Source organism: Typha latifolia, chromosome 8 (assembly GCF_019914945.1).
Source record: "Typha latifolia isolate L0001 chromosome 8, TyphaL0001v2, whole genome shotgun sequence".
NCBI lineage: Eukaryota > Viridiplantae > Streptophyta > Magnoliopsida > Poales > Typhaceae > Typha > Typha latifolia.
The window spans coordinates 8,656,143-8,676,284 of record NC_133093.1 but is presented as its reverse complement, the minus strand read 5'-3'; the positions used below and the strand labels follow the sequence as shown (position 1 = coordinate 8,676,284).

The following is a 20,142-nucleotide window of genomic DNA, read 5'->3' as shown; positions in this document are numbered from 1 at the left end:
CTAATAAATTGTGTAAGGTTAATGTTCTAAATTCTAATCTAGCAGTTGCCCTTAAGGTTAATTCCACCTATATAAAATAGTCTCTAGTAAAAGATGAGGACAATTTATCAAGAACACTCTACAGTTTATCTTTATTATTATTCATACTATACTATGGAGGCTTAAATTTTTCTTTGTTCGAGGTAAAGATGTTTATCATATCCTGTTTTGTTACTTTTAAAACTAAGATACTTGAAATACTCTTCTTCATTAGATGGTTTCTTTTCTTCTTCTTTTTTTACTTTTATCTTAATACTAAAACTCTTTATTCAAGGTATTAATATCATTTTACATCTTCTTTTAAGTGCATGGATGTTAAAATATATCATATTAACTTAAAGCATTAATTTTTCTTTCCTAATCGAAATAATTGAGATTAAATGGTACCAAATAAAATTAACCGAAAGTATCAGTCATATTAGCAGGAAGTAATGATGATTACTTTTCTAAATTGTAAGGGTAAATTAGTTATATTTTATTTATCTCTTAGCTATACATTTTTTTATAAAAAATAAAAATAATAATAAATTGGTAGAAGTTAGGAAACAGTTATAAGAATAAGCAATGAGAAGATACTTAAATTTTATTTTTTTATCGATTAATCTAGTCACATATGTAAAATGTCTTATATACCCTTTAATTTATCCAAAGATGAAAATTATTTTTAATAACTAATTGGTTAGTATGGAATCATTGCTCTAACTTAAATTACTACGTGAAGACTAATTGAGCAAAATATTGTCCTCAAAATATATGTTAATGAAGTATTTAAGAAACATGGCACAAAACTCAGGGTGTTTTTTTTTCAATGTATAATTAACGTTCGATTAACTGATCCAGGTCGTCGTAGGAAGCTGGTAGAGGAGTTGGTACGATAAGCTCTTTGACTCCGTCCCTACTAAGCCAGAACTAGAGGATTTAAGGCGGGAAGAAGCACGTACGTAGGAAGGCAACCAAATCCGAGATCGCCTTCTTCCCAAGATTCCTTCTTTGCAGGAGGAAATCGAAAACGGTAAGGATCTCTTCTCTCTCTCTCTCTCTCTCTCTCTCTCTCTCTCTCTCTCTCTCTCTCTCTCTCTCTCTCTCTGTCTCTCTAATTCTATTCGGATATGGAAGAAGACCACCAAGTTAGTGTTTCGTCTAATTTTGGCTTCTTTCTTGAAGAAATGATCGATTCAAATTATTGGTGTCTGCTGATTTCTTGAATCCTGGATGGAGAAGTTGGCAATCCTTGTCTGATCTATATTCTAGTTTCTGGAGAGTTTTCTAGCAAGAAACCAAATTGTCACCTTGGTGGATCTTCATGGCGAAATTTTACAATGCAAGAAACCAAATCCTCCCCTTCTACTTCACCATACTCGTTATATGTAAGAAAACCATCCGTTATGTCCTCTGTCAATCCTGACGTCTTCTGGGTGCCAGTTGTTGGATTTAGAGCAAGAAAACTGCGGATGAGGCAGGGAGTCTTTTGCATTCATTCTGTTATAGTCTTTTTTTAAAAAAAAAAAAATTTATCCAATATGGGATGTTTTTGGCCGGAATTGTTGCACAACTTCGATGGCTGTAGAAGAAATGAATCAAATGGGTTGAGGAAAGAAGGGAAGACTTCGTTTATTTTGGATGAAACATACAGTAGAGTTCCTGTGCTTTAGGCTACTGTGGACATAATTCTCTTGCATGAAGGGAATTCAAGTAGCAGCTAGTTTTATGAATCTACTCTCAAGTTGGTGGTTGAAGAGCATGAAGTCAACTCTTATTTTCTTTAAGATCCATCACTCTCTTCTTCTTCTTCTTCTTTTCATTTGTTGGTCTCTGTCTTTCTTTCTTTGTTTCCTTATTCAGAAATAGAATTTTGTTCTGATGGTTTACTTTCTCATCTTTTTCTTCTTTATTTGTATATTGTCTTAGTGTTTTAATAACTTTTTTCTCCTTTGGCCTATATTCTCTATTATGTTAAGCTAAAGTCCCCTTTCCTGTTGTCCCTTAATTTTTCTCCCAAATCAATGAACCATAGTCATGGAGCAAAATGATTGTCATACTTGCAAAAATAAGATTGAGAGTGGAGTAAGATACCTCATATGCATAGTCCTGATCCCAGTATACTCGCCTTGCGCCGTCACCGGGAAAAGATGGTCATTCTCAGGTAAAAGAAGAATCTCAGTTGGTCTTGAAAAGTTGCCAGGAAAATGAAAGCAATAAAAAACTGTAATGAAAAACTGAACTCCATAATTCCATATCCAATCTTTGCTATCTGGTATTGCATCATGCAAGAGAGAGAACTTCAGTCCTTGCATTTCAATTAGTTATAATTGCAGATTGATGCACTTATACAGTGATCTGATGTTGGTTATTTTTCAGGTCTAGAGTCCTTTCAAGCAATGGTACAACAGAATCTTGCCCAGATAGGAGATATGGATAAACGTTGGCAAAGTAAACTTGCTGCAATCTAAGATTTTTTTCCTTTTTCCTTTCTTCTCTAGAAACATGTTATGGCCGTTCGACGAATTAATAATGCAACTGGTGCTCTGGCTCTTAAAAAACTTGGGACATTTTTAAAGAAGACTGAGGATCTGTTGATAATTATGCATGGCTGCTTTAAAATTATATCCATTTTCCTATAGTCTTGCCAGTTTGACATGTATCAGTCTGGACTAGATGACCTTCTCAGAACCATTGGATTGTTAGATAATAAAGAATATTAGGTCACAAATCAAGAAAAATCTAAACTAGTGATTATAGTAACCTGCCAACACGCTATTTCTTCGCTGCTTATTTGCTCTGATATTAGTCAGTGATGGATCTAATTTTCTTCAAGCATCACGTATTATTTTATGACAGCCTCCTAAAGTATATTTTTTATTCCAATGTAAATGTTTTGAGGCTGAATACCCTTTATCTTAATGATAATTTTCCTTCTTCTCATTGCAGAATTCGAGGAACTTAATCTTAATTTGCTGCAAGAAATAAAAGAAACTACACAAGAATTAGCGGTGGTTCATAGCTAAGCAGATTTTTTGATATAGCTCTGGCACAGCGGCAGTATATCCTTAGAATTTTTTATGAACGTATCCGGCAGATCGATCAGTATATGGAGGAGGTCAAAGCGCGCCGGCACGGTATAAAATCTTTGTATGATGTTAACACTTATGAATTTAAATTCTATACAGAGGACATAAATAATTCATGATCTTTTTCATGGTTTCTGTAACAGAAGGAAAAGTTGCAGCAGCCGCTGCTTCTACTTGTGGAACTTCCAATACTGATACTATTACAATATCTAGAATTTCTAGTGGAAGGTTCAGAGTAAGGCAGACAAAGTATGTAAATGATCTTTTCCAGATCATTACTACCAACATTTACATAGTCAGATTGGTTGACTTTTCATTTAAGGAATGCAATGCACATTTAGAAAAGACTACTGACATAAATGAGCCTATATACTGTATCTGCCACGACGTTAGCTACGGGAAGAAGGTTGGCTGTGACAACCACTATGTACGTTGTAGTTTTATGATTTTATCTTACCTCTGCATGCAATTGTTACACTATTTTTTTCATCAATTCCTTGATTTTTTTTTTCTGACAGTGCGAGATAGAGTGATTTCATTTCGGATGTGTTGGTTTGAAAACTACGCCGGTAGGAGAGTGGTATTGCCCTGACTGCGCCTCGTCGCAGAAGCATTGCGAAGGAGAATGAATGAGAACTATCTTTAATCATCCAATTGGACTTAAAGATGGAATCAGGGGGAAGGAAAGCTAGCAGTTTCTTTTGTGGAATGCATTGGATAGTGTCTCAGAAGTTGAGCTGAACTTTGGAAAAGATGTGTATTTGCTTAGATGGGCTCTGGTTTTGTATGTTAAAGGGGTTCCTGCAGTTTCTCATGTATATATATGATCACAAGAAGATGATGATCAAAATACTTGGTGAGCAAAATTAATCCCATTGAGTACTGAAAAGTTAGAGAAAGCATCTACTGGAGTTTTGACTCTTGTTTTGAGTAATCATGCTACTCTCAGCTAGAGAAATGTTCACTTGGCTCAACTTGAATTTATTTAATTATTTAATTTTTTTGAATCATGTATCGCTCAATAACTATTTCGAACCAAATACTGTCGAGACCTGATTTAAGCCGTCGTACTGTTAAATTGTTCATCCAAACTAATCGCACTGTCGAACCATCAACCGAATTAATTCTAGCCAAATCACCAAATATTTTCTTATAAAATTGAATCCATAAACTCGGTGAAATACTTAAATTTGATTAATCAGCCCACTATAATTTGACTACTCGAATGGATATGGAGTTCACTGTGTAAATGTGTACGACTTAAACTTCAAAAATTAGGCAACATGTCTCATGGGTCCATGGCAGTATAATAATGAATCAACGATTCATCATCATCATCAGAGAAGAGAGAGAGGGAGGGATGAGGTTATCCACATGGGATGGATAGGATGTCACGTGTCAAGACTCCAATGGAGGAAAAGATCACAACACCCAGGTGGAGATAACTCCTAAATTTGAGGCCATTAGTCCTCCACTCGCTCACGCCACCACACCTTCAAACTATCATCCATACCCTCCAAGAACAAATCACGAGAGAGAGAGAGAGAGAGAGAGAGAGAGCAGCAGCAGCAGCAGCAGACTCCTTGATAACTATGGCCACTACTAACATGGCTTCGGCTGCCTCAAGCTTCGTGCTCACCTCCAATATTACCACCACCACCAACACCACGCGTGCCAACTCACTCTCCTTCTCCAGGCCAAACAGGAGATTGGTCGTCCGGGCAGAGGAGGAGGCGGCGCCGCCACCTGCCCCCGCTGCGGAGGGAGAGGCGAAGGCGGCAGTCAAGCCTCCGCCGCCACCACCGATCGGTCCTAAGAAGGGAGCAAAGGTATGGCTCTGTTTTACCACCATGTCTATACCGCTTTGACATACATGCATGCAGACAGTTCCATGAGTTTGAATTCCTCCAACCCAATCTGTTGTTTAAAGATAAAATCTTTACTTGTTTAAATTGAATTCATTTTTTAGACTATCAGAATGACTTTTTAGTACCAATTAGAACTTACTCCAGAATATTCATGCTCTGTGACTTCCATAATCGTGTTATTATTTATTATCTTTGGAGTGGCACAGTTTTAGGATGCATCTATTTGCAATCCTGAGCCATAAACAAGTGCTTTATTTTGGGAGTGCAAATTAATTAGTACACTTTCTTAGTATTATCTCAACCAAATTTTCTTTCTTTTTCCCTTTCTTCTTCATCTTCTCAGGTGAAGATCCTCAGAAGGGAATCATACTGGTACAGGGGGATTGGATCAGTGGTTATTGTGGACCAGGTAAATCTATTAAATATATGTGTGTTTCTTTTCACAGACAGTAGATTGCCTGCTGCCTGGATGCAGGCATTTCTTGATGGGCTTTTTTTAACATATATAAATATATAAATATATATATATATATATTGAATTGGACTCTGGTTTTCAAATCAGGACCCGAAAACCCGTTATCCCGTCGTGGTGCGATTCAACAAGGTCAACTATGCCGGCGTCTCCACGAACAACTATGCATTGGACGAGGTCCAGGAGGTCAAATGAGAGATCTATCATAAGTGTCTGTAATCTTCCAAATTGCGTGCAATTTGGACAATCCCTTGTACTTGCCAGCTTCTTCTTAATTTAATTTCCAATGTTCTACTACTCAGTTTGCTGGGATCATCATTACTTCTTTCTCTACTCTTGTTATCTTCTGCAATTGAGATTAAAAAAAAAAAAATTTGTCATATAATTCTTCTGCGTTGCTCTACAGAAGAGGTTCAAGTCCTGGATTTTATGATCTAGGGTTAATTATATTTAGTCTCATCATCGAACTATTATATACACTTCTTGAATTTTTGAATTTTTTTTTAATATCACATAGATCCCTTAAATTAACAATTTCTTTTTACCACATAAACCTCTGAGTTAAAAGGTTTATGTTTTTCTTCAGTTCATGAGTTTATATGGATATACAAAAAAAGTTTATTTATATTATATATTAGTTTATTAAAATGATAATAGTTTAGGGAAACCAAGTGTAATTATCTCTATAATTTTCTATTATTGCTGCATAGCTTCTATGAGTTCAAATAACAAGATCGTGTACAAGGTTAAGAAATATATATAGTTTGAAGAATGACCAAAATACGTCACCATAAATAGAGGGAGATTATTGTAAAACAAACATACCGAAAGATAGACGAATTCCAACTGGGTTCTTCCCCACTTATAAATAACATACCGAAACCTTTTCTTAGAAAAGAAAAGGATAAAAAACTGTTGATAGATAGCCAGTATTAGATCTATATTTGTGAACTTCTGATCATTTCTTTGACCAATCTTAGAAATGAACTTCTCAAGAATTGCTCAAGTTCAGCAGGTTTTAATAACAAAGCTTTTGAGTCCAGCCAATTGATGTTGCTCAAATGGTTAAAGAGATTCCGGGTTCAAATCTCGACCACATAGATTTAATTGTGACAACCATTAACTTTCTTTCATCTCTATCTCAACGTTAAAAAGAAAAAAACACTAAGCTTTAGTCTGCCAAAGAGGTCTGAGCTCACCTTAATTTAGATCCCAAGATGCCATTTTAGAAACAAAAACTAAGCTTTAGTCTGGCAAAGAGGTCTGAGCTCACCTTAGTTTAGACCCCAAGATGCCATTTTATAAAGCATATAAATGCTCAAAGATAGGAGATCAGTACAAGTCCATACATGATACCTTAAACAGAAAGAGTTTAGCTGATAAGATCTAAAGCAAACTATATGTGAATCTCCTCATAGTTTAACCAATAGAAGTTCGACAAGGAAGCCTGAAAACACTCTAAATTATCGTCCGACTTGAAAACATTAGCAAATTTGCAGCAGCAGCAACACAGGTGGTGGCAACGCTGCTAGCCCTTACTGTATTAGACTTACCAGACTGGAAATAGAGGACCTGTGCCGCCTTCTTTATCAGCATCAGGAAGACTGTTGTAACAATAGATGTGGTTGGACAACTCCCAGCTCCAATCCTCCTTCCTTGAAACAACCATTGGAGGCCATCGGTTGATCCTCACATAGTGCTCCTTGATTTTCCCATCACCCATGTAACTGGTGATTATCGAGTATGTACACTCATGACCGCCCCAAACTTCATCATCAGGATCTGCAGTGTGGGAGCCATCAGGGTGAAAATACCGCCGCATAGGTGAGCCAATACCCTTCCATGAGGGGTCAAGATTACGCCAATATTCTGGAGCTATCTACAAATGTAAGAAGAAGAATGAACACGGATAAATTACACGAGAAGTTAATATGATGGAAGGACATATGATGTTGACATCACTCTCCTACCTTACATTTCAAGAAAATATCCCACATTTACTTAGCCCTCCACAAAGGTTTTGTTGCAAAATATGCTCATGCGTCTACAAACTTGATAAACCATGATACCTCAGGTAGCGACTTCGAAGGACAATGGTCTATCACTGAGCATTTAATGAAAAGAGCAGTGTCTCACAGAACAGGATCTACATTTCATTCGCCATAAGAAGAAACCTTGAAGTGGAGACTTTCATCTAAGACAGACAGATTGGCCATACAGAAGATAAGCAATTAAGACGGCAAACAGTAGTCACTGTTTGATTCTACGAACAGTTCATACTGTATGATAAATAAGCATTCATTAGCTGGAATTTACCTCCTTGAAACGATACTCCCATATGTGATCACAGAGATCCTCCTTCATTATGCGAGTCTAAGAATTTGCAGCAGAAGATATTGTAAATTTATCAGAAAGCCATTAAAAGTAATAGGAAACGCTTTACAATATCTGACAACCAGATATTTGCTACCATATTGAACGAATTTTTTTTATGAGAGACTATATATTCATATCATGCATGTATATTACTTTTCAAGTGTACATTTTTCAGCTACAGTTGCCACATAATATTAGCTAATATTTTGTGCAAAATAACAGATGATGATCTGGTATAAGTCATGGATCATAATTTCATTACACTTAAGATGAAAATATGTTATTCTTTTTCCTCTGTGCATCTATTACTCTTAAAACAAAAGAACCCTTCTCTTCTAAGGTCAAGAGCGCAGAACTGCACCATGGATATGTAATATCTGTTAATCACTTAATTGTCGATGGTGGAACCTTGGGACTGCTACAAACAGTGTTTATGGATTTCAATTCCAGTTTAATCTAATTATGAAAGATTATCTAATATTGTGGCGGAGAAAATCTTAACTTCAAGTTGAAAAGGGATAAAATAGTTTCATGACTTGAAGTCCTGAACTTTAAAAAAAAATAACCATAAATATGATACCGTCTCTGTTTGGCTGATCTTGTTAAAAGTCCTACTCCTAATCTTTTGCAAGTTTATCTGAAACATCAAAGTATTCTAACTCAACCAACAAACATGGGCCTCTCCCATTTAATCTATGATGATAAACATTTTAAAAGCTAAAATTGAAAGAACAATTCCAGCTTTCCTCAAGTACCTTGTACTGAAACACCAAACTAACATTCTTATTCTAGTCTCAAATGGAGAAATAGATTTCCTCCTAATTTTAAAAAATCTGAAATTACTTAATCAAATTCATTCAAATTGGGTTAAAAGGAGTTGATTTGAACCCAAATTTATAATCTTATCTGAAAAAATTTAAGCATAATTAGATTTTCCTATGATGATGATGATGATAAGACTTAGCCTAGCATTGGTGGTGGTGACGATAGGGATGATAGGGATGGGACATGTATCCCATCAGCTTTTTTAGTGGCAATATTTTTATTGAGGTAGAAATTTTACATACGAGGTCTATGATGAGCGGCAAAGCTGCTAGGAGGGTTGTCGTACGGCACTCCTCAGCCCACGTGTTGGTATGCCATTAGCACAATAAGTATCGTTGTGTAAAAAACTGACTACAAGAAAGTTTGATTTTGTTTTTCCATATATATCTCATTCGTGGTAGTGAAAATAACTAGAATTAGCTTCTCACCTTAAATACTGATTGCTCTAAAGGATACAGTAAGCAAGTCTGAGAAGAGGTGAGTAAAAGGCTATCACTAATTCTAATTGGATCTCTAATTAAGAATCTAGAAAGGGGAAAGGAGTAGTATCAATCATGATTATTCATTCGACTTGCAAATTACTTATCCAGAAGGGCAGAGGAATATGTTGCTGACTAACGCCATATTCTGTTTCAGACATAGCAGCTTCACAACTAAATATCACCCAATACTTCAGCCAAATGGGAAATATCTTCATCTTTATCCTGAACCAATATAAAATGAAAGATCATTCCCTCCAGGAATTTAACTCTGGCAAATTAGATCAATTGAACATCAGAATTGATGAAACAGCTTACAGAAGGGTGTTAAATCAGAAAGGGCAACCAACATCAAACATTTTCCAGTGATGGTCAATTATAAACATGATTTCGTTGCCCTAAAGTAGGTAAGTTCTATAGTTAGTCAGTAATTCATATTCAAGCTGGTAGATAATAGAAATACTAATAAAATATCCAATGAAATATTCACTTACCCGCTTAGAATCCATGATTGACACAGAATAAGATTCTAACTTTGACGCCCCTCGAACCTGTGAAGCGCGAGGAATGTGTGCCTTCCCCATCCATAATTCCTGACACTGACAATGGAAACATGTATTATAATAGACAACTTATGCAAACCCTTGATTCATAAGAAATACAACCAGCAGGTACAATTTCTAGCTAAAAGGTTGGTTCATCCACTACATAACAAGAATATGAGCCCTAAAAAATCATGAGTATAAATATTTTAACACATCGACTTGGAAAATCTGAACAACTCTTTTAGTGTGTAAGATGTCATCTTGTCATCATATTCATGGACCCATCCATTTGTATGAAACTATGAATCAAATATAAATAGTTGAGATTTTATATTAGATCAATCATAAAACTATCATATGAAACTATGAATAGTTAATTGCCATGTATGTAAAAAAAATCAATTGCAAGGTGGATCAAACACATATACACAAATAGAAACCCATAAGCACATCCACATGGATATGCATAAGCAAAGTCTAATGCAACATTAAGGAATGAAGAGATTAGATTGAAGAATGAGGTTTAGAAATGAACTAAGATGAACTCTCTTAAACTACTCAAAAGAGAAATTGATTTGGATATTTTCACAAATCTCAGTAAAGACTGACACAGTCTGCCTTCTTTCACCTGTTGACTTAATTAATCCGAGTTCATGAACTTCTCTCCATATTGGAATTCTAATTTCCCTGATCAGAAGAAATTCTTCTAATCTCGGCTTCTGACCTTGGTTATAAAAAGAGCTGAATTGACGTAGCCAGCCAATAGTGATGCTATGCAAACAACCAAATTATTTTACCTATTAAGGTGTCAACATCATAAATGGGGTCGCAAAATGTCATCTTGGATGCCAAATTCTTTACCCCTCGTACTTCCGGGTCATCTTTAAACATGCACAGTAGTTCTAACCCAATTCTCCTATATGGCTACCCATAAACATACAAACAAACGCAAATCCGAAAACCACACTAACATGCAATTCAACAAACAGACAAGCGGCAAGAAAAAGATCAAAGCCCACTTCCGAATTCTCAAGTAGAGGCCAAAAGCTCCAACCTTTGGACCCCAGATGCGGTCACTGGCGGCGACACAATGCCACCTAAGAGAAACCACGATGCACTGTGCCACGCTGCGTGCGTCCAAGAACGCTAGTATCTTAACCATCAAGTCCGGCCCCAACGCCACCAGCGGATCCATCGGTGGAGCTTGGCTCGAACTCGCCTCCTCCCCTCCCCTTCTCCCCCTCTTCGTCCTCCTCCCGTCCCTTTTCTCATCGCCTTCTTCTCGGCGGTTGGAGTCCGCCATTGGAGATGGGAGAAGAAACCGACCGAGAGACCTCGGAGTCGACGCGCTTCTATAGAATGCGGACGCAACGAGAGTAATCTGTCTTCTGCTGTGATTTAAATTTATGTATATGCCACTGAAAGGGTCTGCGTGTCGGAACAGTTGGAAGGACTCGCGTCGAACAATAAGCGGTTGGATTGCCTTTTCTTTTTGGTAAATTAAGCTCAATCGTAATAAAAATAGATTAAATAATCAAACAATTGCTTAAACTAGATTCTATCTCTAAATCTATTGAGAGATAAAATTATCAATTTATATACATTAATTCTCTAAATTAGTTAAAATTAAAAGAAATAAGTGATACGAGAATTATACGATAGTTTGATATGTAGTACAACTTGGATAAAGTTTTCTATCCAGATTATAAGTTTTATATATGATATAGAATATAAACAAAATATAACTCTTATAATGGTCTTCGCGTACCGACTTAAGTACCGATAGGACCAAATACTGATACTGTGGCCTTTAATTAAGGAGCTTTATTCTTACTCGACGATAACTATAAGACAAAACGAAGGATAACTATACGTAGAACTTGGACTTACGTGATAGAATAGAACTATCGGTGGGAGACAAAAGAGCAAGAAAAGAAAAGGACAAAAGTTCGAGTCAGTGGAAATGAGAATATAAGCGTCCAAAAGTTCATAAGAACTAAGGTGATAGACAAAGATGGCCATTTCAGGGGGGAATAATGTTTGGGTTATTTATCCCGGTTATTACGCTCTACGTATACGATGGTGAATATTACGACTGAGATCCGCCGCTTCTAATAATAATAGAAAAAAAAAGTTATATTTTATCTTTATTATTATGTTGTATGAATTAGTCATAAATCCGTACTGTGAATGTCACTTATAAGCTAAGATATACTTCGATTAGACTCGGTTTAAATCTTTTTAATATCTTCGCAATGATATATTTATAATCAAAAGAGACAATTAAGCACAAATTTATGACACTCCAAAATTTTTTTTATATATTTTTTACTTTTTAAGTTCGATTAAGCTATAATCAATAACAATACATCATACATTTAAAATAAACTATTGATTAGAAATTTATAACCTTTGAAACTAAGTAGTTCAAATTCAATATCTTAATAAGATGCATGCTGAACAATTTAATATTTTTAACATAAGATGCTTAGTTATTAGTATTTTATGTACAAATAATATAATCTTTTTTTCTTAGTAAAGCACTGAACTTTTCAGTGTCTTTTTTTAATAAAAATATCAAACTTATCATTGTTTTACCTACAATAAAACTTACTAGTTTTGATATTAAATTTAGAATATGATCTATTTTGATAAATGAAGTTTGGAAGAGAAGCCTTTGAACTCGATGCCTAAACCCTTTCACACTACCCAAACTAATTCCTCACCACCTCCCACCTCCCACCTCCAGCATGGTAGTTGGTAGTAGCTGGACGAGACGGAGAGGGTGACGATGGGGGGGAAGAGTTGACACAGCCCGAGATGATGACAGCAAGAGCTAGTAGTAGCAATGACAGCAACGATGGCAGTGGCTTGTGACGGCCGGTGACAGCTGCGACAAGATATAAACTCCCTCATCCATCCGTAACTTTGGGTGTAAGTTGTTATTTTAATAAATGTGTGATTTCTATTCGCTGAGTTACATATGGTTTAGTCATTATTAGACAATCTATTATTAGGCTTAGAACACCTTAATTACTTTATGATGTGATTATAAAACATATGATGGGTGAGTTCTATCTCCACTCCATAACCTTATTTATTTTATTGAGAGCTCTCAGTTGAGAAAGAAAAAAAAAAAGATTGCTGCTCTTGAAAATCAATTGGGTATCGAAATGAATACTACAAGTATGACTGTAAACAGTCTTTAGATGCATGTAGATCTTGATTAAATATTGATACGGAACGACAGAGTGAGGAAGGTTGACTTTAATTAATTAATTGTTTGTTCAAATTGAAAGTGTGATGTAAGTACGTGGAACGGTATCCCAAGTATTATACAGAGAGGGAACAAGGAGAAGGAGAAGAGGTCAAAGTTGCACATCAGAAATCAATTCACAAGTTAGTAGAACGAGATATAAAAAATTGAATGACAATATTAATTTGAGAGAGATTATTTTTGCCAACGGCTCTTGTACGGGGTCAAAAGTACTGGGATATATATAGCAGGGTCTTTTAATTTGTGCGCATCAATTGTCCAATTGGAAAACATTAGATAATATAAGTAGAGGAAGAAACATAGTAAATTAGAAGTAATTAACCAGATACAATTTATTAGTAAATCAACATTAGATAAGCCTCATATATGTCATTAATTTGTCACATGTTTCATCTCTTACATAAACAAGATCGATTAACAAAAGTAAACAAATTATTAAGTAAGCTATATAGCAATTGAAGAAGCCATCCACGACATTTAGATCAATGCCTTTGGCGATAGTACAGTTGAGGAGATCATCAAATGGTTCCCTGGGGAGCACAGAGACGTGCTGGAGAATGGCGAAGAAGACGTCCTGCAAAAGAGAAACTTATTTGCATAAGAATTGCATATATGCAACAAAACTAGCTAGCTTGTCAGAACTTGGCAACCATGATGGTTTAGCTTTGTTACGCACCTCTCCCACAAAGGGATCTGCATGTAGGACGATGGCAAGTTCTTGTACTTCTCCCTGCCGTAGGTTTGACCTGCTACAAATGGAAACGTTGTTAGTTACTACCTACGTAGAGGTGAAGGATATTAAGGCTATAATATTGTAAAGATTGCCTACCCATGTTGTCTTGGTCCAGGGAGTAACACATTCGTTTAAAGGAAGCCATGTCATCCTCAAACAATGCTACGTAGACATCCATGCTCCCATGATCTCCTTCGGTGAAGGAAGGAACAATGAAGAGTTGGCCCTCTACTGGGTAGTAGGATGGTATGAAGTAGAAAGGGGAGACCCCGCCAAGGTCCATATCGCATATGGGAAACCTCAACCAGCAATCCACATCCACATTCGGAGACAACACCCAATCCTCGGGATCATCTGCTGCTATAAGACCTTTCGCATCTTCAGAGTTTGCAAAGTCTATAAAAGACTTGTAATAGCTATCGTCCACCTTCGCAATCTCATTGTGGATTAGCTCAGCCACATACCGTAGAGGTCTGCTGATGAGCTCTCTCACCTTTGTTTTTGGGTACGCCCACAGAATTAGATTACCAAAGTATTCGTCGGGGACGCGCGGGCTTAGCCTCTGGCGCCCATTCATGGAGATGCGGACATGAGTTTGTTGATTGCCGGGGAGTCGCCGAGCCCTGGTGATGGTCTTCCAAAGATGGGCCATTAAGCACTCAAACGTGCTGTATCGTTGCTTTGACCCGAAAGACGCCTTAGCCTTGAGCGTGTTGAGAAACTCTCTACTGAAATGCGCCTTGTGAATTGCGACGTTGCCGTTGCCGTTGCCGTTGTCATTGTGCGTGCCTCCTTCGCTGGCGGCGGAAGTTTTTCTCTCTGTGGTAAACTCCACCCCTCGGTGCTGAAACTTGATCTGGGGGGAGTCGCGGCTCTTGTTAAACATCGCTCGATCATGCAGAGGCAATGGGCCGATGTCTAGCCCGCAACATGCCCGACACCACGCAACCAGGAAGTTAGCGATGGCAGGGCCGTCAGCAACACGGTGGTACATGCTGAACCCTACTACAAGAGTTCCGCACGTAAACCGTGTCAGCTGGACCTGGAAGAGCTCCTCCCCGCCGTCCTCAGGCTGCAGGTTGAGCCATGCTGGTGATGGGTCATGCTGCACCTGAATGGCTTTGTCGTGCGTGGTGTCCACCGAGGCCTCCACGAACCTCACGCCTTCATCATTGAGGAGAATTATAGGATTTCCTTCGGCATCCTCCCCAAGCCGCCCGGCCAACGCCCTATACGCGGCGAGCACCTTGGCGAGGCCACTCTCCATCACAGAGTTTGGAGGAGTTGGTGGGCGGTAGGCATATAGGAAGGCGAAATGCGCGTCGATGGTCACCTTATCGAACACACTGAAGGGCATGTGCTCAGAGGTGGAGGGAGGAATGCCTTCATAGGTGGGCTTCACGATCCTCGAGCTCTCCACTCTCACTTTCATGGCTGTCGAATGGTCTTCCATTGCTATAAATGGTCAAGACAACAAGTAAGCTGTTGAAGTGTAGTTTGATACTTGGTTTGCTGAATGGGAAGTGAGAGCTTCAGTTGAGGGGGAAGAGATATATATAGATAATGTTTTATAACTACTACAAGTTACAAGTTGCCATTTTTTGACAGAACCAGCTACTGCCAATGATGACAAAGTCGTTTCACTTGGAAGTCATGCACCCAGACCGACTCACTGGTCCAATTTTACACACTATAGACTTGGGGGAACAGCCCATGATACACGTAATATAATTTTCCTAATGATATATAATTCCTATTTGGATTTGAGACTTTTATATATTATTAAAACTGAACACAGTAATTGACTTGTAAATAAAATAGTTTCGGGGTTGGTTTTCTTTGACAGTTGAATTCCTTATTGACCCAACGTTGTTCCTTGTTGGTGGCTATAACAATAGTTCTGGGCATGCGCTTTCAATTGCCAATAAACCTCGGACCATTAGAGTGAGCAAAAGTTGAAGAAGCAACGGAAGATGACTAAGAAAGCCCACTGTTTCCTGGTAATTAATAAGAAATTACCAGATAGTGCAGGGCGTTTTCAAGAGTAGTCAATAATTGTCCACTGTTGGCAAAAGTTGACCCGATCTAACGGTTAGACTTTTTTAATTTTAGTTTAATGGGTCATAAATAAATTAATTTGTCTAATCTGATTATTAAACGGATCGTATTTTATCTATTAACTCAATCCGATTAATTCATTTATAATCCGATCTATCAATCAAAATATATATCTATAAAACAAAAATAAATCTATTTATGATTTAAATAAACGCAAATAACTTATAAAAATTAGATAACATGTGTCACCAAATAACTCATTTATTACTAATATAACTTCTTTAACAAATGAATCGTATTTATATTTAAAAATACTAACTTATTTAATAAACAAATTATGCTGCTGTTTTACGTTATTATAACTCGACCAGACTTGAATTCTGCCAACCCGATCAGATTGCCCCTACTACGTTGACCACTTTAAATTTCCAACAATATCTCAATCAGAATATTACGTGGGTCCTACCTTATAATCTATCTCATGGGCCCACCTACGTACATATTGTCATGATCTTACCGTGAAATCGTTATAAACGGTACGTAGTAAATCCTATCCACACATTTGGAAAGGATAGATTAATGGTGGAATAAAAAAACACAAAAGAGTATCTTTATTTTATATATTAATTTTTTAAATTTTATATAAATTAATTTTAAAGTAGCTATTATAATAACAAAAATTAGTTGAGACTATTTATTATAATAACAAGGCACTTGACTAGTAAATTTTTTTCGTATGCAATGAGACTAAGGACATAATATTGTATGGCAAATATTTCTTAAGGACATAATATTAAACACTAGATTTACTTATACAAAATATTATATTATGTAATTCGTAAGTTCTTTTAATTACTGCTTTCTCTTTAGATTTTTTTATTGTTTGAATTAGATCATTTGCCTACATATATAATTTTTTTATGTTTTATTTTCTATTTTGCTTGTAAACTTAACGGAAAGAATTTAGAAAATTTAGGTGCCAAACAAAATTTTCTTAATTAAGATCAATATCCAAATCAATATCGTGTATCCATATAGCTTAAAATATACTTAAAATATAATTATATAAAAGTACGATTCTATATTTTACATGAATATCGAATCTAACTTTTCATATCGAATTACTAATTGTGCTATATATTTCAATAACATCACAAGTATAAATGGGTTTAAAAAACAAACATATTCGATATCCAAATCCATATATCCATGTTTATTCTTAGTAGATAAAATAACTAAATTTACTATTTGTTCACTATTCGTATCCATATCAGAAAAAGAGTATGGATATGTAATTTGATATGTTTTCAGCTTAGATTGAGCTAAGCCCAATACCTTAGCCAAACCTTTCTTTGTATTGGGCTGCATTGAAGGTTCTCAAATAGAGCAAAGGATGGATTCCTTTATAAAAAAAAAGCTTGTAGTTGTTTACCAAGTTGTGGAATTTGTTCATAGATTATCATCTAATTTTTCTATCTATATTGTGTATCAAGCTTATATTAGTTTCAATAGAATTAATGAAATTATTTGCTTACAAATTATTCTCTGAAAAAAATAAAATAAAGTTTGAAATACAAAAATGTAAGTTAAACTCAAGCTAAATCATGCAGTAAACTATAATTTGCCTTTTGTGTAATATATGCAGGAAATTGGCAAGACTTTAAATTCATGAATGATTTAATTGCCCTAAACCGAGCTAGGATTTCATAACATCCCATCCATGCACAAAGTTAGGAATAGTCAAGCTCATAACCTTTCTATTTGAGATCAAACGTGTCCATTTCAAAATGGTGGAATTTGATTGCGACTGATGAGGATCGATGACAAATCCCAACACCAGGACTGTGGAATAAGACAGTTGTTGTCAAATGAAGGGGAGTTGTGAAAGCTTCTCTGTCCACTAATGGAACTTTATGACATAACCCTTGTAATTAATGGTGGCTCCTACGTGATGGAAACTTTTATTGTATATATATATATATATATATATATATATATATATATATATATTTATTTCTTAAGTAGGAAGAGTTTTATTCTATTGTTAGGTAACCAACTAAACCGTTTTTTAAGATGTTTGGTAATGGATTTGCATCGCACCTTAACTATGCCATTCCATGGGCCCACTTCCACATGCAGATGGATAGGTGATACAGGACGCAACGCACCACACTTTGAATTGATAATAGAGATTCACAAAAGGGATAAAAATAAGCTTCATTCTGGTACCATGAGAATAGTTTTTTTTTAAAGTGAGAGTCTAATGCAGATGCTAAAATGTCATCAACCTAAATAAGCGACAAGCAAATAAAAACAACTACATGGAGGAGTCAAAGAAAAAAGGTGTTAAAGCCACAAAACCTCCCCACATCAGAAACCAATGGGAGGAAGGAGAAGAGGAGAAATTTTTCTCTCCTCCCACTTTGAAACCTTAGCTAACAATAAAAGAGAAACAACCAACAAGCATAAATGATCCACATCTCGCAAGCCACCCTTTCTGGGGACCCTAAGCAATGAGCTAGCAACTTGTCAGGTCAAGTCCAATAGGGATTCGAAGGAGGAACCTACCAAAGCCCAACCCCCTACTTGATTCCCACTAGCCACGGGAGCCCATGACTCACTTTCGTAACTCACCTCGCTGAAGGATAAAGCCCGGAAAGGGGAGGAGAGACCGCTCTCCTCCACCTAGACAAGTTAGCAAGGAAGGAGAGAGAGAGAAAATGGCCGTGAACCGAAACCGTGGCAAAGGGAGGGGAAGGGGGAAAACATATTTTTTGCTATATCTATTGTTAGTAACTTACTACGAGCCTCTATAGTTAGAATGAGAACAACGAGCTAGATAAAAATATAGAGATAAAATTCAATAAAGAAAATAGAAAAGAAAATCGACGGTCAAATCTTAATCTCACTGCCAAATTGCTTTACTTTTTTTTCTAACCAATAAAAATTTATAATACCCATAATCTAGATCCATAAAGAGGCAGTGTCGCAGCCACCCATGTTATATCTCTTTCACCACTCTCTCTCTTAACTAAGAGATCAATGATTTTAATCCTATGCGGATGTGAGAAGAATTTCTACAGAGATTTTACTTCAATGAATTATGCAAAATGGAGTGTGACAGAAGTTAGCTCATTATGATAAATTTATACCAAAGAGTTGGCATAGTTATCTAATCTAATTATCCGGTAAATTAGGAGCCTCAACATATCAAAGAATACTGGCAATATAATTATTAAAAAAAAAACCAAGAAAAAGAAAGAAAGGGATAGGTTTGGTTTGGTGAGGCCATGTGAACAGGGTGACGGTGATCTAATTAATGCCAGTCCCTGTTATACAAATCGTTGGAAGGGCACTGTTTAATAAAGAAATGGCATCCAAACAAGCCTATTGCATAAAAATAAATGGTAACACCTAAGCTTATGCCGGTGCCTCAGACCTAACTCTCTAAGCTTCAATTGCACGTAAGAGGATACGTTTAGAGGCCTTAAATTAATGCCAGAAGTTTCAAGCTATATCTACCATTGGCTCCTAACCACTGTACTTTTTGTACTACATAACCCCTCTAATATTGCTTATAAATTAAGGCACACAGTTTTCGTCGAATTTTTTGATCCAATTAGCTAGATCTTTGCACCAAAATATGTTAGTTTAAAACTTTTTTGTGTGTAGGTATCCTTTGTTTGACATGCACAAAAATCACAGATAGAGTTAGAGTTTTAGTTTGATAAGTTATCATATAATCTGTTCTTAAATGATAATTATTATTTTTTAAAGAAGATAGTCAAGTTCTCTTCCTATAGTTATTGCACAAGAGTTGGCCACTTTTTTTATAAGTTTTTAAACGAAACAGTCCATAGAACTGCTGTCAGTGTTCTTATCTTGCAGTTTCCTTTTGTCTCTATCAATCTATCATCCTTCCTGCCAAGAAAGATTTGGAAGATCTTGGGAGTTACAGAGCCTATCTAACCTCCTCTCTATGTTTCTCCTCTTGTTCAGTTGTTTGTGAAGACAGTGACTCTTAACGACTAGTAGATGATGCCATTACTATGGTATTAGGCCCAGATGACCCACTTAAATAATTGATTATATTATTACCTCTCTAATATAGAGAGGAATGGATTTTTCCCCCAAAATATCATAATTATCATTACATTCTTTAAACTATAAAAATTGTTATAATTCATTTTTACATTTTCATAATTACTATTATTATTAGTTTTTAATAGAATATTAATAATAGATTATTATTAAAGTTAGTAAATACGTATAAATAATAAAAATTACAACAACAAAAAGAAAGTCAGAATAGATGGTCTTCTAGTTCTAATAAATGAGAAAAATGAAAGAAAAATCTTGTAGCCGCTGTGATTAGATTGAGTCTTACCAACTTATGACAAAT

The 20,142-nt window shown here is 36.1% G+C and overlaps 3 protein-coding genes across 3 annotated transcripts; 1 reads left to right on the top strand and 2 right to left on the bottom strand.

Annotated features, from left to right (window-relative positions):
• The first annotated feature begins 4,460 nt into the window (after nt 1-4,460).
• Nucleotides 4,461-5,744, top strand: LOC140794184 (photosystem I reaction center subunit IV A, chloroplastic-like). The gene is made up of 3 exons (XM_073146099.1): nt 4,461-4,936; nt 5,319-5,384; nt 5,538-5,744. Exons 1-3 carry the CDS (start codon nt 4,700-4,702, stop codon nt 5,640-5,642), a joined length of 408 nt encoding a protein of 135 aa, XP_073002200.1. The 5' UTR covers nt 4,461-4,699; the 3' UTR covers nt 5,643-5,744.
• A 926-nt stretch (nt 5,745-6,670) lies between these two features.
• LOC140794015 (probable E3 ubiquitin ligase complex SCF subunit sconB) lies at nt 6,671-11,103 on the bottom strand. Its single transcript, XM_073145822.1, has 4 exons — nt 10,727-11,103; nt 9,622-9,726; nt 7,764-7,820; nt 6,671-7,326 (listed from the first exon to the last, which is right to left on the bottom strand). The coding sequence occupies exons 1-4, from the start codon at nt 10,973-10,975 to the stop codon at nt 6,997-6,999; spliced, it is 741 nt and encodes a 246-aa protein (XP_073001923.1). The 5' UTR covers nt 10,976-11,103; the 3' UTR covers nt 6,671-6,996.
• A 2,177-nt stretch (nt 11,104-13,280) lies between these two features.
• LOC140794347 (agmatine coumaroyltransferase-2-like) lies at nt 13,281-15,135 on the bottom strand. The gene is made up of 3 exons (XM_073146360.1): nt 13,779-15,135; nt 13,626-13,695; nt 13,281-13,523 (listed from the first exon to the last, which is right to left on the bottom strand). Exons 1-3 carry the CDS (start codon nt 15,133-15,135, stop codon nt 13,427-13,429), a joined length of 1,524 nt encoding a protein of 507 aa, XP_073002461.1. The 3' UTR covers nt 13,281-13,426.
• Between the last annotated feature and the right edge of the window lie 5,007 nt (nt 15,136-20,142).